The sequence below is a fragment of the Martes martes genome, assembly GCF_963455335.1.
Source record: "Martes martes genome assembly, chromosome: 18".
Taxonomy (NCBI): Eukaryota; Metazoa; Chordata; class Mammalia; order Carnivora; family Mustelidae; genus Martes; species Martes martes.
Window position 1 is genome coordinate 39,292,345 of NC_137906.1, and position 17,318 is coordinate 39,309,662.

Genomic DNA, 17,318 nt, shown 5'->3' on the forward strand with positions numbered 1-17,318 from the left:
AAGCCTCTGCCTTCGGCTCAGGTCATGATCTCAGGGTCCTGGGATCAAGCCCCGCATCGGGCTCTCTGCTCAGCAGGGAGCCTGCTTCCTCCTCTCTCTCTGCCTGCCTCTCTGCCTACTTGTGATCTCTGTCTGTCAAATAAATAAATAAAATCTTTATTTATTTATTTGACAGGGAGCAGCGTGAAGAGCGGAGGGGAGAGAGAGGGGGATGAGCAGACTCCCTGTTGAGCGTGGAGCCTGACGCAGGGTCGATCTCATGACGCCAAGATCATGACCTCAAGCTGAAACCTAGAGTTGGACGGTTTAGCGACTGAGCCATCCAGGTGCCCCTAGATTTTTTTTTTTAAAGACACCGAAGATTCATACACAACAATTAACCCACTGGACCTTTGGTTGTACACAAGACACTGCGTCCAGCCACCGAAGAACGCACGTTGTAAGCTGAGCCACAGACGGGAGCATTTTGAAGGGCGGAGGCTATCCGGAGGGTATACTAGGACCAGAGTGAAATGTGGCCGGAAACCAAGTACATTAGCAAGACAAAGAAAGCAAGACCAAACAAGAAAACAGTTTTTTAAAAATATCTCCCTGAATTTGGAAATCAAGAAACACAGTTCTAAGCAAGCCACCAGTCAGAGCAGAAACCACGTGGGAAAGTAAGCAGATTTCTAACTGAATGGTAATGAAAATACTACGCGGCCGAAGAGCTGAGACACAGGCAAGTGCAGCTCAGAGGGAAATTTGTATCACTATGTATTCCCCTCCCCAGGAGCAGCCGTCCCTCCTCTTAGCTACGGTGAGATGAGCAAGTAGAGACGTAAAGACTGGAAAATAAGAGGCAGAACTGCCTTTACACATGATGGTCACACACAAAATACTGAGGAAATCAACCCCAAACTGTTTGAATAAGGGAGTTAAATAATATCTCCAGATGTAGATAATACAAAAATGATTTCTAGATCTGCAACAAGTGACTGGAAATGAAATCCAGAAATCCATTTCCAAACTTTCCAAAACTATGAAATACGTAGGAGTAAGTTTCACAAAAGATACGCAGAGGGCGCCTGGTTGGCTCAGGAGGCTAAAGCCTCTGTCTTCGGCTCAGGTCATGATCCAGGACGGGGTCCTGGGATCGAGCCCCACATGGGGCTCTCTGCTCGGCAGGGAGCCTGCTTCCCTTCCTCTCTCTCTGCCTGCCTCTCTGCCTACTTGTGATCTCTGTCTGTCAAATAAATAAATTTTTAAAAATCTTAAAAAAAACAAAAACAAAAACAAAAAACAAAAGATACGCAGAACTTCTGGAAACTGCAAAACAGGGCTGATAAAAATTAGCGATGACCGCCCAAATCAATGACGCCGTGTGTAAAAGCTGTGGATTGGGAGGGTGGGTGTTTGAACCAGCTGTCCGTGCGCCCCGGATTAATCTGTAGATTCAGCTTAGTACCAGTCATATCATACACCCAGCAGGTTAAAAAAAAAAAACAGACTTTATAGTCTAGACACTTTTACATTATAGAAAGACCAAGCAGAAAGCACAGAGTTCCCTTGTATTTGTTCTGCGCCTGCCCTCCCCTTTTTCCCTATTGTGAACAGCTTGCGTTCACGTGCTGTTACCAGCTGTAACCGACGGACCAATTTTCCAGCAAGGTCTTTTTTTTTTTTTTTTTTTTTTTTCTCAAAAATAGAAACTAACGAGTTTATATTTAAATTTACATGTTAACACAACCAACCTATAATGGTCAAGACAATCTTCAAAAACAGACCTGGAGACACCATCTGCTCCCTGACTTCAAGACGTCCCACAAAGCTGCAGCGATCACGGTGGCGTGGGACTGACTGGCATGGGACAGCAGCGAGTTCCATGGGTCAGGGTAGGGGATGTAGAAGTTGACATACACGTCGACTGATTTTTGGTGAAGGCATCCAAACAATTTGGTGTGGAAGGACGTCTCTTCCCCAAATTGTCCCTCGAGCCTGGATACCCACGTGCAAGAAAATGAACCTCAGCCTCTTGTCACACTGCACACAAAAGTTAGTACCAGGTGGGCCACAGAGCTGATGCAGAAGCTGAAATGGTCCCGTTCCCGAAGACCACGCAGCAGAATGAGTCTGTGACGCAAGGGTGGGCTCTGAGAACAGGAAGAGCGAAGCCTCAGGCGGGGCAGAAAATGGGCCTGACAAAGGACTCGTATCGAGCCTCAGGGTCAATATTTGTGCCCCTTTTGGTACGTCTGTTATACTTCGATAAAAATGTAATTGTTTAAGAGAACTCAGAGGAAGCGTTGAACCGAGGATCAGACACAGGTGGAGGAGGAAGAGGCGACCTGGGTGATACGTCGGAGGATATTACCCAGCACGCGGCTCCGGGAGGCAGGGGGCTGGAAGAGGTGAAAAAGAAGAGAAAACTAACAGGGCACCGAGAACGAGAAGATCTAACCCCCGTCCCACGGTGAGAGAACGGTGAGCAGCAGACACACTGGGTGCCGTGGAACTCAGGAAAAGCATTGCACTGGGGCCGGAAGTCCATCAGACGTCCAGGACGGTAATTAAAAAGAAAACTGAACCAAGACAGACCATGGTGCACAGTGCATGACTTCTGAAGCAAAGAGTGGCCAGATTTCTTTCAAAGGAGCACGGGGTAAACCTACGGCTCACTTTCATCAGCAAGAGTGGAGACTCGGAAATAGTCTGGGAATAACTTTCTTTCCTTTTTTGTAAGATTTATTTGAGAGAGAGAGTGAGAGAGAGCATGAGTGGGCGAGTACGGCTGGGCGAAGGCAGAGGGAGAAGCAGACTCCCCGCCAAGCAGGCAGCCTGGTATGGGGCTTGATTCCAGGACCCCGAGACCACACCCCAAGCTCAAGGCAGACACTCAAACAACCGAGCCACCCAGGTGCCCTGGCAAATAACTTTCAATCTGGTGACAATATCCTTTAAAAATTAGAGAACTAAAATAATTTCCAGACCCCCACCCCCCAAAAACCCAAAAAACAAACAAACAAAAAACCCCAAAGACTCCCGACACCAAAAATCACTAGTGTGTTTGCCTCCTGCACTTCTCTTTTCAGTAACGTTTGTCATCCCAAATTCGATTCCGTCAGTAGATGCGTGGTTCTTAGATTTTCCTCTTTTACTTTGTGTCAGTAAAAGAGGTTGTATCAGTAGGTTGTATCAGTAGGTTGTGTTTTTCAAGGAATCAGCCCATTCTACAGTGTCCAGTGTACTTATGGTATTTTCTCATGAAGTTGTCGTAAGTCTGTGCTTGGGCTGAGAAACGGTCCACTCATTCCTGATGCTGGTTCTTGTATTTCTTTTCTTTAATGGCTTTGGCAGGGGCTTACCACTGTTATTTATATTTGTAATAAACAACGTCTGGTTATTTTAGTCTTCTCAATTTTTTTGTTGTTGTTTCTTATTCTATCATTTGCTCTCTTCAAATTTATTATTTATTTTCTTCTCTGTACCCTCCACTTCTCTCTGCTTTTTCTCCCTCCCTCAGCTGGAAGCACAGGTCGTTGGTCTTAAGGCTTTCTTCTTTCCTAACATAGTGTTTCAAAGCTGTATGTTTCCCTCTGGGCACCGCGGTAGCAGCATCTGAATATTTCGGGTCTGTTGTGTTTTCATTGCTGTCCAACTAAAAAAAAAAAAAAAAATTCTTTGTAATTCCTTTTTGACCCATAAGCTGTTCAGAAGTGTGGTGTTGAGCTTCCAAATATTTGTGGATCTTCTAGGTATCTTTTCATGATCGAGTGGTAATTTAACTCTTCTGCTATGTGATGAGGAGCCTGGCTCATGGCTGAGAGTGTACGGGTGAGGCAAGGACTAGCGTGGGAAGGACCCGGAATCTGCCTCCTCACCGACACAGCAGACTCACGGCAGGCTCCGTCTGAGATGCCATCCAAATTAGAGAGGAAGTAGTAAAATGATCTGTTTGCAGATGACATGATCTTATATGGAGAAAACTCTAAAGACGCCACAAAGAAGCTGTGAGAACCAGTAAGTAAATTCAGTGAAGTAGCAGGATGTAAAGTCAACACACAGGAATCAGCTGCACTTCTAAGTATAATGAACAAGCCTGAAAAGGAAACTACAAAAACAACCCCACTTACCATCGCATCCAACAATAAAATACTTGGGGATTAACTTAATCAAGGAAGTGAAAGACTTGTAGAATGAAAGCTGTCAGACACCACTGGAGGAAAGTAAAGAAGGGGGAAATCATGGAAACACATCCCGTGTTCATGGAAGGAAGACATGATGCTGTTCAAACGTCAGTGTCAGCCCGAGCATTCCACAGTCAGTACAGGTCCTACCGAGAGAGCAATGTTTTTGGGTTTTGTTTTTTTTTTTGCAGAAATAGAAAAAGCCATCCTAAAATTCATATGGCATCTCAAGAGACCCTTAATAACCACAACAACAACAAAAAAGTTGCAAAAGAACAAAATGAGAGAATCACACAAAAATCACACAAAAGCTTCACAACATGGGATCTGGCAATGATTTCTTTGGACGTGACACCAAGGGCACGGTAACAAAAGAAAAAATAAACACGTTGGACTTCATTAAATTTAAAAATTCTGCACATCAGGAAACACTGTACTTGGAGTAAAAAGGCAACCCATTGGGTGGGAGGAAATATTTGCAAATCCTGTATCTGATAAAGGACTAATATCCATAATATAGAGAGAAGTCCTACAACTTCAGAACAATAGAAAACAGCTTGGATCAGAAATGGGCAAAGGACGTGAGGGGCACCCGGCCGGCTCAGTCAGAGATGCGTGCAACTCTTGATCTCAGGGTCCTGAGTTTGAGCCCCACCTTGGGGGTAGAGATGACTTAATAAATATAAGTATTTTTAAAAATGCATAATAGACATTGCTCCAAAGAAGACCCGTGAATAGCCAATAAGCACACGAGAGGATGCTCGACATCACCATCGTTAGGGAGATGTGAAGCAAAACGACAATGAGTCACCGCCTCACACTCCTTAGGTGGGTTCCTGCTAATAAAACAGAACAGAACACAGCAGGTACTGGAGAGCTGCGGGGAAGCTGGAATTCTTGTGTGCTGTGGGAGGGAATGCAAAATGGCCCAGCACTCCTCCTCCTCCTCCTACGTAAATATACCCCAAAGAACCCGAAGCAGAGTCTGGAAAGATACTTGTACCCCATGTTCATAACAGCATTATTCATGGTAGCTCAAGCGTGGCAGCAGCCCAAGTGTGCACGGATGAACGGATAAACACAGCGTGTGTGTGTGTGTGTGTGTGTGTGTGTGTGTGTGTGTGTGTGATGGCATATTATGCAGCCTTGAAAAGGAAGGAAATTGTGCACTGAACCTTGAGGACCTCATGCTCAGCAGTCTAAGCCAGTCACAAAAGGACAAATGCTTCCCGATGTCACTAGTAACGGGAGCTGAGAGCAGCCCGAATCATGGAGACAGAAAGTGTGGCTGTGGGTGCCAGGGGCCGGGGTGCTCCCAGAAGTGAAGGACCCAGTAGAGAGACAAACTGACGATGTAGGTGAGCGGGGCGGGTCAAGCACATGGGTTTTTGAGAACTGAGGACGGAACGACCTGGAGCCGGGGCTGAAGGGTGAGCCTCTGGGAGGAAGAGGCCGTGTCCTTGGCTGTAAAGATGGGAGGAAGAAAGAAACTTGTGATGGGAATGAAGGGGACTTGCCTTCAGCGGCTCTCATCTTCCCAGAGCTCAGATTCCTGCTTGAGAACAAGCCAAGGGAGAGGAGCCAGTGGGGACCGCCAGGGACCACTCTGAAGCCCGAAATAAAGAAAATCGGGCCGAACATTCATCTCAGCTCCGCCACCCAATAAAGGGCTTCTGACTTTAACCTGAAGGCTACTGGGAGCCATCGAGGGTTTTGAAGGAGGGAGGGGATATGACCAGAGCCCCGTGTTTTCGGGTGTGATCTGGCTGGACTGTGCTGTCTCCCCAGCAGATGCCCAAGGCCTGGGGGGTCCAGACCCCAGCAGAATAGAGAGCCCTCGCTGGGGAGACGGGCAGAGAGGTGGCTCTGAACTCCGTCCCCGCAAACAGCTCCTCCCGTCCTCTGGGGTCCGCACCTGTGTGTGTCCTTTTTAGGAAGAATGAATGTTAATTCTTCTCCCTCGCTGGACTGCAAAACCGCATTTGGGATATGGTGATAAATCAGATGACAGACCTTCTCTGTGTTGCAGTGAGGTTTCTTCACCAAAGTCATATAATACCCGCCGCCTGAAACAACATTTCAGAGACCCTGAAACACCCTTACTCCTTTCCCGTGGCTCAGAATGCGCAGCTCCGCATGGAAAGTGGAGCGGGGCGGGGGGGGGGGGCCCTGTGGGGCTGGATGGAAACCCCAGGGAATTCGCTCTCGAGGGCTCTCACGGGCTCTCATTAAAGGGGCATGAGGCAGACAATAAGAGAAATGGGGAGAATCTATAGATTATTATCAGTGACATGCACTGAGGAGAAAGATAAACATGGGAGGGGATTTGGGGGGTCGAGGAGTGTGATTCTAAACAGGGTCACGAGGCCTTAGCCAGTGGGCCCGAGGGGTGGGAGCACGGCAGGGGATTGGAAGAGCACTGGAAATGCCATGGGGTGATGGGACCAGGCCAAGCAAGGCCCTGCGGGCCACTCCTAGGACTCTGACTTCCTCTCGGTGGGAGGGAAGATCACTGTGGGGCCAAGCAGAAGGGTAACACAGTCATTCGGACAACTGAGCAGAGGCGGGGGGTGAGTTAGCCGGCGAGTGCAGTAATCCGGGAGGGGATGGACAGGCCAGGGCGCTAACCAGGCATGGAGGTGGGAGAAGGGAAGGCTCCCCGGACCTGCAGACCGATGGGATCTGGGCTCTGAGACATGGAGAGGTCAGGGAGCCTCCAAGGTTTTGGCCAAGCTCCCACGAGAAAGGTGCTGTCTGTGCTGGGGGCAGTGGGTGTGGTCGCTGAGACAGGGGCCCCCGTCTGCTTAGGGTTTGGATGAGCCCCACAGAGCTGGTCAGCGTCCACGCAGCTGCGGAGTAGGCTCCAGGTGCATGCCTGCGGAGTTCAGGAAGGCGTCCGGGCTGGAGACACACACTTGTTCCAGCACAGGAGACCGGACGAGGTCAGGGCGTGGGCAGAGGCACGTCCACGCCACGAGCAGCAGAGACCCAGAGGGCTTGGGGTCCAGGAGAACAAGGGGGCCGCCGTGGAAACCACCCACACCCATCCAGGCACTCCGCACACACTGCTCACTCCTTGAGGAACCCGGTTTTTGAGGTCCGTTTTCTAGATCGGAAGGGGAAGGCTGAGGTGGTCCTGGCCACGTGGATGGAGGCTATGAACCGGCAGAGTGAAGCTCAGACCTCGATCTCCTGACTCGGGGTCTCAGACTGTCTGCACCTCGCTCCCCGCTCCTGTCTCGGGGCCCTCCGGGGAAGCAAACGGTCCCCGGGCCAGGGCCAGGGCCCGTGGGGAAGGGAGGCAGGCCGGCCCGCCCGCCCGCGCCGCTCACCATACTTCCGCTTGAGGAACAGCGAGGACCCGCAGCACTGCAGCTCCCCCTTGGCCATGATGGCCACGCGGTCCCCCAGCAGGTCAGCCTCGTCCATGAAGTGCGTGGTCAGCAGCACGGTGCGGTCGCTCTTGTGCCGCTGCAGGAGGTCCCAGATGGCCCTCCTGGAGACGGCGTCCATGCCCGAGGTGGGCTCGTCCAGCATCAGCACCTGCGGGCAGAGCGGCGGCCGCTGGGGGTGGGGGCAGAGCCGGGTCGCGGGCCGGGGCTGGCCGTGCGGAGGCCCCGCGAGGCTCCAGTCTGGGAAGATGCGGCCGCCCCCACCCTGGCCGGGGCGCTCTGCCGGCGTCCGGGGGCCGCAGCCAGCCCGAGCCGCGTGGGGGCTGGAGCCCGAGGCCCCAGGAGGCCGTCCACGTGCACGGCCTCCCGCCCGCCTACCTTGGAGCCCGCTATGAGGGCGATCCCGATGGAGAGTTTGCGCCTCGTGCCGCCGCTCAGGAACCGGCTCAGGGAGTCCTGCTTGTCCTCCAGACCGAGCACGTGCAGCAGCCGCTGGACTTCCTCGGGGCACTTCCGACGGGACAAGCCCTTCAGCTGCGAGAGTGGGGACCGAGAGGTCCGGCAGGGGCTCCTGGTGGGGGGTGGCCCGTCCAGTCCGCGGGGAGCCTGGCCTCCGTGTCGTCCCCTTCCCACCTCCCCGGTAGACGCCCACCAGTCCAGCCAGCACTTTGCTAGCATATACGTAAACTCGGCACAAGAGGCTTACTACCTTCAGGGAAAGGGATGTGCAAAAGGCTTTGCATTTTGAACCGCGTGAACATACGTCTTACCGACACTGAGTGCGGCACATTAAAGGATCGCACATCACGACCGAACGGGAGGTATCCCCGGGAGGCTCAACGGATAAAAAATCTGTGTTGCGTAATGAAGAGTCTGGCTGGCCTCTGTCCCCAGCTACTGGGAGGGGCCTCTAAATCCTTGGGGTGATGGGCGACCTGGTTATTCACCTTGTACCCTGGGGCCACGCTGGAGTTTATGCGTTTATGCTAGTGCTTTGTTGTTTTTTTTTTTTTTGAGATTTTATTTATTTATTTGACAGACAGATCACAAGTAGGCAGAGAGGCAGGCAGAGAGAGAAGGGAGGAAGCAGTCTCCCTGCTGAGCAGAGAGCCCGATGCGGGGCTCGATCCCAGGATGCTGGGATCATGACCCGAGCTGAAGGCAGAGGCCTTAACCCACTGAGCCACCCAGGCGCCCCTATGCTAGTGCTTTGACTCCGGACCTGCTGGGAGTGGGGAGCTGTGCCCCAGGATTTGACCGTTCGGGCCTGTGTGATGAGGCTCCGAGAGAAGCCGGACACTTGCCAGTTCAGTGACCACCGGGCGCATAGCCACGTCACAGCAGGGCGGACACGGCCCAGACCTCACCCCGCATGTCCCTTTTCTTTGCTGGTCCCAATTCATATCCTCTGTAGTCAAACCGTACCCCATGCCCTCGGCCCCTTCCTGAATATTTAGGGACTCACGTCCAGGGAGGTTTCAGGGCCTGCCGAAGCTGGGTCGGAAGGCTGCAGGCTGCCCCTCCCCCAGATCGGACGCAGAGGAAACACAGCCCGCTGTCCATGGACGCACCTGAGCATAGAAAGAAAGATGCTCGGCTACAGTGAGGTCTGGGAACAAGACATCGTGCTGGGGGCACCAGCCCAGGCTCCTCCGGATCTCAGCCATATCGCGAGAAATTTCATACCCCTTGACATAGGCCCATCCACCTGAAGGGGGAATAAGACCTAGGAGCAAGTACGAGACATATGCCAAGGTCATGTTCCCGCAGAGCACCCCGCAGCCCCGCGGCTCACAGATGCCCAGTGCTCGCATCAGATGGCTTCAATCCTTGTCATGGTCGGTGACCTCCACGGACTGTGTGTCCCGTGACCCTGAATGAAGACGTGTGGCAGGAACAGAGACGGAGACATCCCTCCTGCCTCTGAGGAGTGCCTGTCTGGCTAGGGAACAAACACGTGGGCGCACAGAAAGCAAATTACGCTGTCGTATGCGCTAGGCAATACTGCGGAAATGGGGTTCGCTAGGTCGCTTCACCGACTGAGCCACCCGGGCGTCCCTCATGCATTAAAGTTCTTAGCAAAAACGGGAAAATATAAATTCTGATTTTTTAACTGACTTTTCCACAAAATGGTCTATTGAGGTCATTTCTTCACATCCACGAAATCTACATAATTTGGGCAGGCTAAGAAGATTTCACTGTTATGAATACACGCTCTTTATTTATGCAACGCATGCTAATTAGTCAGTCGGTGGTTTGCAGTGTTTCTGAAGTATGAACGTGTGATAGGACTTTGCCGTCTTTCCCAGGTATCTCCTTCCTCTACGTCAACCTAAGCAGATTCGGGGCGCCTGGCTGGCTCAGTGGGTCCGGCTCTTGGTTCCAGCCCAGGTCATGGTCTCGGGGCTGCACTCAGCGGGGAGTCTGAGAAGCTCTCTCTGCCTGTGCCCCTCCTTGCGGGAAGAGACGCGCAGAGCCGTGTGCCAGCCCCTTGACCGCGTATGAGACCTACTTCCCCAGACGGGAAGAGCCACCGATGCCCTCTCCCGAGGACGGGGCACGTGAACCACCGGACACACTACAGACGGTGAAACAAGGAGCAGGAGTGCTTCATATGAAACGCCAGTGAGCTCTGCGGAGGGCCGACGGAGGCACTCGGGGCCGGTGGAAGGCTCCATTCCTGGGGGGGCCGGCCCGGCACGGGTACCCGCCAGCATGCAGCACAGGGTGGTTTTGCCGGCTCCGCTGTGTCCCAGGAGGACAGTGATCTGCCCCTGGTACAGATTCATGGCCAGATCTTTGACCGCTCTGTGGCTGTCCCTTCCCGTGTCATACGCCTGTGGAAGAGTCAGCGTGTGACCGACTTCCTAACGGGCCCGTGGCATTCCTGAAGCATCTACGACCCACATCAAGTCCCAGGGAAGCCAGTCCGTCGGCGGGAATCCAAGTGGGAATGTGGATGGGAGCCCTTCTTTCGGGGTGTAGCTGCCCGGGGCTGCCGGGGAGCCTGACGGGGATGCCATGCCGGGGGGTTCTCCCCGACACCCACGCCACAGAGGCCAGGCTCGAGGATGCAGGGCTCGGAGCTTGGCAGGGAGTGTTCTCCCTGCTTCTCGAGCCACACCTTGCCCTGCACGACGTGGCAAGCCCCTGGGAAATCGTGCCAGAACCACGTGACTGCAGACAGCCTGTTTTGCGAGCAGAGAGGAGATCCCTGCTCTCGGGAGCCGCACGCGTGCCCAGCTGTCCCCGCTGCTGCCACACGTGAAGGAGCTGGGGCCGTCCCCCGTGTCGTGAGTCCCCTGGGCTACGATGGGACACCACCCCGCCCCCCTCCCTGGCTCACTCCAGCCCCCAAGGGCAGAGGAAGGCGGCACGAAGCATGACAAGGACACCGCCTCTCCTTGGGCTCATCGCATTTGAAGACCAGATGCCGGAGGAGGAAATGATGTTCTGCGGGACGTGCGGGGGCACGGGGCAACGTCCAGGCATCCTGTCCCGGGAGCGCCTGGTCACGCGGGGCTCTGCGTGCAGGAAAGGCCCAGCGAATGCTGGTGACAGACAAACACACCCCACCTGGAAGCCCGTCCTGAGCGCCCGGGTACCCAGCGACCGGGTGCGTGAACCGTGGAGGAGCGGCATGAGCCGGTGAGGGGCTGAGCTCCAGGGCGTCCCTGGGCAGCGGCGCTGGTGCGGTGGGGCTGGGGAGAGTGTTTCAGGAGATGCCACCGAGACCCTCCACCACTGCACGACTGCAAACAGGGGACGTTTCATGTTCGAGTCCTCTCCTGAGGGCAGCGTTGCAGGAGGAAATCCCACCTCTACCAGAGAACGAACCTCGTACCGCCGTCAGAATTAAACACAAGCCTCTGCAAACCATTCGTCAATTCTAGGAGGGAGGGTCGTGCGCTGATACCTTGTAGAGATGCTGGATTTCAATCCCCTTCACCAACCCGGTGGGCTCTTCCTGAAAGACCTTGCTTTCCGCAGGTTTGCTGGGGTCCCCGATGTCCAGCACGGACCGTGTGAGGGGCACGGGCTGTCCGCGCCAGTGCGACGGCTAGACAGAAAGTCAACTGACATTAGCCTGTTCGGGTGAATCGACTGTCGTCTCCGGGAAGATAAATAGTTTGGTAAATTAAATTCTCCACACTGCCCGCCCCCAGCCCCCCACCTTTCCTGGTACCCAGCATTTAATGGTGCCCGGAGAAGCCAAGCAACCTGCTTGTGGACTCACTACCGGTAAGTTGCGTTTTCGCCTACAGCTCATGGCCCCGAGGTTGGGGCGAGCGACAGGGGGTGCACCGCACCCAGGCTCCCAGCGCACTGGGGAAGCCGTCATGTCGGCTGACAGCCTCCCTGGCTGAGCCTGGGGAAATCCTGGGGTGGACACTCCTGCAAGGGCCAGCAGGAAGCCACGCAGCGCCCCAGACGGGGTCACCCCCTTCAAAGACCGTGGGACAGGCCCGCTGGTGGGGCTGTGGGAACACTGCACCCGCAGGTGACCCCACTTTGTAAGGACACAATGACTCCGAGAAGTTGTTGGGGTCGCCAAGAAAGGGGGAAAGGAGGCGGTGGTGTCCCGCGCAGAGTTTCGGGGCCTGACACGGGGGTGGGCACACCAGGACATCGCAGACACGCCTGTAAGGGACTCTGCATGGGACACCCGCGGGGGCAAACGTCAGAGACACTGAGATGCGTTCATCACGCTCCCTTGGCGACCACAGCTGATAGGTTTGGGGTGAATCCAGGTTCGAGAATCTGCCTTAGATTTCCTGGGATTTGAGATTTCCATCAGGACACCGCTGAGATGGCTGAGGGCACGCGGTGGGGGCTTATCAAAAGGTCTGATGTGGCCTATGGAAGAGCCACACCGGTTCTCACCATGACAAAGAAGTACCACGGCTTAGGGACACCATACTCGCCCGGGGGGACGGCCTCCACCTACGAGACCACCACGCTGTACACGACGGCGTCCAGCAGCAGCAGCAGCAGCACCTGGCAGAAGCTAAACTCCCCGCTCACGCTGCCCACGGTTTTCCACCGCACACCTGTGCCTGAGCCGAAGGAAGGACGACGTCACCGCGCAGAAGCCAAACTGGCCCCCTCAGACTGCTGGCTGCTGGCGACCAGGCCGCTGGCAGGACCGGACTGCCTGGGAGTCGAGGGACGGGCACAGGGAAGGGGAAAGCGACCGTCCTGGGCTCTCCAGTGAGATAAGCCACTTTCAGGATTGCCAAAAGTGCTAGTGGTTTCCTTGGGCCAAGAAGGGGGTTCTCCACGCGTCTGCACCTGGTGGCCCGTGGTCTTGCTGGGCTAATTCTCACTCCAAGTGAGGTCAGGGTAGTTACCTCCTTACCCTGCAAGCTTGCGTTCTCATTCCCCCTGTGTGGATTACCGGCCCGGCCCTGGGGACCAGCGTCCCAGGAGCAAGTGTCTGGTGCCAACCGTGATCACGGGGGCTCCCGCTCTGTGCTCTGAATCTGGCCCTGTACTGTTCCTTCACCATCCGCGCAGGGCCTCATGCACACCTACTCCCGGAACAGGGAAGGGCCCGGAACCTGTCCCAGGGCGCCAGGGGAGGGGGGTGATCTGTGTGATGCCAAGCGCCAGATCTGAGTGCCAGCTGACGAAGCTTCTCCTTTTGAGCCTCCGAGATACGGAGCATCTGCTGCCACCTGGCAGGCCCGTGGTGGCGGAACCGCCAACACAGCAGGAGAGACTCGAGGGGGGGCGAGCGCACAGATGGTCCAGGTCCCTGGTCTCCAGTGCTTGCCGAGCGCCTGGGGATTCAGTTCCGATCAGGTGTGTTGGGGGTGGGGGGGCCCCCCGGAGGCTGCATTTCCAACACCCGCTGGTGAGGGGGGCCAGGGGCCAGAGACCCACGGGGATCCCCTTCCCATGACCGGTGTGTCAACGTGCCTTCCCAGAGCATCGCTGTTCGCTGCGGCCACCAATCGGATGTCACACGCCTCAGGACGGGTTCCAAGGCTGCAGTGGCCACGGGGCGCACTTGGCTTCCAAGAGGTCCATCCCTACTCGGTGCAGATCTGCAGGGTGACGAGGGCAGAGGCTCCTTCCCCACCTCGGCAGTCATGGGATCGCCGGTCAGCTTTAGGTATTGCCCGTGACCGTGTGACCAGAGAATCACAGAACGGAGCCTTAACAAGCAATCCGAGGGAAGTTCCGCGGGACCTGACCCGCACCGGGGGGTCATGCCCCATCCCCCACCCCGCCCGCCCCTGACCGGATGTTTGCAGGCAGCGTCTGGCTGGCTCCTGCCCCTTGTCCAAGCTGACAGCCTCTCTGTACCTGGTCTCCCCGCCCGGCTCACGTCCCGAGCGGCTCGCCGCCCCGCCCGCTCGTGACCGTCTGTTCCAAACCTTTCTTTCCTCCTTGTTCTTCCGGTTTTCTCGATTCCACTTCATCTCCAACGTTGATATATTATTTATACTTCTAAAAAAAAATGTTTTTCCGTGTCGTTGTAGGCTCTACATCATTCGTCTTTAGTCAGAGTGTGTCATCAAATGACGCGGCGCGAGGCCCGTCCGCGGGGTCTTCCCAGTACCCCCCCCCCCCCCCCGCCGCGGTCCCACGTCTGACTTCCGCAGGAGCTCTCAACGCTGTAGGCTTCTCCCGCTTTTGCTGTAGACACTCGGTCCTCTTTCAGAGCAGAAAACCAACAAAACAAAGATACCCCACGAAAACCAAGGCATTTCCCGGTTCCGTCGCGCCGCCCCATCCGTTGCGTCCGGATTGCTGTGCGCCGCCCGTCCTGCTCCCCGACGTCTCAGCCCCCCGCGGTGGGGGTGGGCAGGGGCCCGAAGGCTGCTCTCCCTTCCACGGCTTTGCGACTCAGCCAGTCTCCTGCTTGTCCCTTTCTCTCTCTGTCCGCCGTTGCACACCGCTTCTGGCCTTCCGTGGGCTCAGTACCGAATTGCGGGATCGGCTCCGCGCAGCCAAGCCTGAGGTTAATTATCTTTCCTCTCCTTCCGGAAAGTATTTATGCCCTCTAGGTTCTGACATTACCCCCTCCAAGACCTCCTCTTATGTATTTTAATCTCACCTGTTCAAAACACAACAAAACACAACAAAAACTGAAGGCGTCTCTCTCGGGGCGAACCCCTGGCTTGGGCTCCCGTTGAAAAGCGCTTCGCTTCTCTGTTCCTCCAGCTTCTCCGACGATTTTCCGCCTGCCGCCTGCTGTGCTCTCTCGTACACTGGTGTGTCCCGTGTAGACGTCTTCTTCGTATTCTTGTCTGGGATTTGCCGGGCTCCTGACGTCCCGTTTGGGGACGGATCTGGGCTCTGTCTCTTCAGAAGCATTTCTCCTGCCTCCTCCTCTCGTTTCCTGCAGGACCTCTGCTTAAATGGGGGAAGCCCTCCCCACTCTTCTCTGCATGCTTTCTCAGCTCTCGTGCACATTTTCGCATCTTTTTGGTCCTCTTTGCTGCCCCCCGCATGGTTTCTTCTAACCCAGTTCCAGGTCATAACCCTCTCTCGGCGGTTTCAAAGCCACCACGAGCCCACCCAGTACCCACAAACACTGCCTTTAGAGAAGAACGTATTCTGAGTGTTGCTGTCTTACAATCTGAGCTTTGGTAATTCCGAAACGTGGGGACTTTCTGCTGGCTCTCACCCACGGTGGCTTATTGCCTTGGGTTTTTAATTGCTTTCTACTGTGTTGCGTTTTGCCCTGGAGAATGCGTCTGGGAGGATTCGCCGAGACGGGGATGAAAGTGCTTCTGCCAGGCACCAGAGTGGGGGCTCTGGGTCCTCCCGGGACCACTGGAAACCGCGTCCCCGCTCGAGGGTCCCTGGACGGCCCTCGCGGGGTGACCCCAGGCTGCAGCCCCACCAGGTTCTCAGGGGCAAGTTTCTCCTGGGTTCTCCTCCACGATGTGGTCAGCACCACAGCACCTTCCCCAAGGCCCTCTCGTTTATGAGGGGTTGGGGTGCGGATGCGGGGACAGACTCCCCGGCTCCCCTTCAAGAAAGCCGGTGGGGAGAAGAGAATCTTGGCTGTCAACAGAAAGTCCCCATAAAGTTCCCCTATCCGCTCCTTAACATAGGAGGAGTCACAGAGACCTTATTAATTCTACTTTCCCCCATGCTTATTTGGGAAGTGTGGCCTCATCGATGTTTTCTTAAGGACAGCCACTCACCAGCAATAAATTCTGGTCAGCTTCACACCCTTAACCCTTCACACCCTTAACCCATTGAGACCACCCTATTTAACAGAGAAGTTAATTGGTAGGTGGTTCCAGGTCATTGGAAAGTATCTCTGTTGCAGTAAGAAGACACACAAACCAGACCCAACCTAGAACTCCCATCCCTGCTGCCGGTCCCCAAACCAAGCCGTAGCGTCTAGAACCAGAACTCGAGATAGAAGCCGACACTGAGCCGTGAGGTCGCTGTGAAGTCACTTGCTACAGTGTCCATGGCCTGCCCGCTTCATGCCGCTGGGATGGGCGCCAGTGCCGCCCAGAAAGCCTCCTGAGCCCAGCGGGCCCTCGGTTTGGACGTGCCAGCTGCCAGCTTCTGCGGTGGGCGTCCGCATTCCGAGGAATTCTCCTGCCTCCAGAAGGTAGGACAGGCGAGCCCGTGGGGGTGCGCTTCCCAAAGCAGAGCTTGCGAGGCCCCCAGGCCGCCCCCAAGTCTGTGTGCAAGGAACGCGGCGTCTGCGAATGGCCCTCCGTTATCTGGAAAGTTCTAACGTGCTCACCACCTCGACTCTGTCTTTCCCATTTAACTACGTAGGCTTGTAATTGCCGAAGTCGTTACTGGCTTTAGCTGGGCTCCCAAACCCCCGAGAGCTGTGTGGTGTGAACCGTGTCCCACCACCCACCGCGGTTGCCGGGCTGTTGCAAACGCTCCCGAGGCTGAAGGAAGCCGCCTGTGAAGGCCGCGCGGAAACACAGGTCACCTGGCCCCTCTGAGCTTCAAGGTCACCCCCACCCCCACCCCGCGGGAAAGGGAGGGCTCACCTTTTATCTCAAATGCAGAGATTAATCGGACCCCCAGCGCCATGGCCACGTTGGAGAGCAGACAGAAGGCCAGCTTTTGGAGGTGCGTCCTCTGGGGGTAGCTGAACGTGGAGTACAGGTGCGGGAGGCAGGTGAAGAAGAAGATGACGCCCCCCGCGGCAGCTGCGACATGGGCTGCGGGAAGACATGGCAGCGGCCATCAGCCACGTGCCAGGTGGCCCACGCCCCTTCCCGCCTCGGCCGGGGTGGGGGGCGGGCGATCTGCGGGGGCCTCGGTGTCCCAGAAGGGAAGCAGCCTTTTGCAGAGTCTGTGCTTCCACTATGGAAAGGCTAAGGGCACCTGCGGCACTAGCCGGCGGGAACGGATCCGTAAGGGCACAGGTCTGTGACTGCCGCAGACAGCAGGGACAGCGTCTCCTGCAGCCCGCACCCTCTCCTGCACAGATGGTGGCCCACGCCGCGGCCCCCAGCCCAGCAGCCTGCCGACAGCCCCTTACAGAGCCTTCACGCCCTCCCTGCTGGCAGAGGAGGAAACGGAGGCTCAGCCACAGTAAATACGTCTGCGCGGGGTCGTGCAGCGAGGGAAGTACGGTCAGGGTCTCGGGGTTTTCCCGGCTGTGAGCACGGCCCTCCGGACTGGGAGATGAGCCAGGCCGACCGCAGGCTGGGAGACGAGCTCGGGTGCGATGCCGACGTTCAGCTGCCGGGAAGTGGAGAGCGTAGGAGCCGGGGAAGTGAGGCCGGCATCCACGAAGGAAAGAGCCCTGCTGAAG

General features: G+C 55.7%; 1 protein-coding gene across 1 annotated transcript in view; it reads right to left on the bottom strand.

The window, feature by feature from the left end:
- LOC308359654 (ATP-binding cassette sub-family A member 17-like) overlaps nucleotides 1-17,318 on the bottom strand; it is a gene marked incomplete at both ends in the record, with an annotated part of 58,517 nt that overhangs the window by 29,773 nt on the left and 11,426 nt on the right. Inside the window, 9 exon segments of the mRNA XM_080830863.1 lie at nucleotides 6,082-6,232; nucleotides 7,499-7,709; nucleotides 7,937-8,092; nucleotides 9,130-9,284; nucleotides 10,266-10,395; nucleotides 11,475-11,618; nucleotides 12,443-12,502; nucleotides 12,506-12,615; nucleotides 16,546-16,719. Coding sequence (XP_080686989.1) covers nucleotides 6,082-6,232; nucleotides 7,499-7,709; nucleotides 7,937-8,092; nucleotides 9,130-9,284; nucleotides 10,266-10,395; nucleotides 11,475-11,618; nucleotides 12,443-12,502; nucleotides 12,506-12,615; nucleotides 16,546-16,719 — 1,291 coding nt within the window.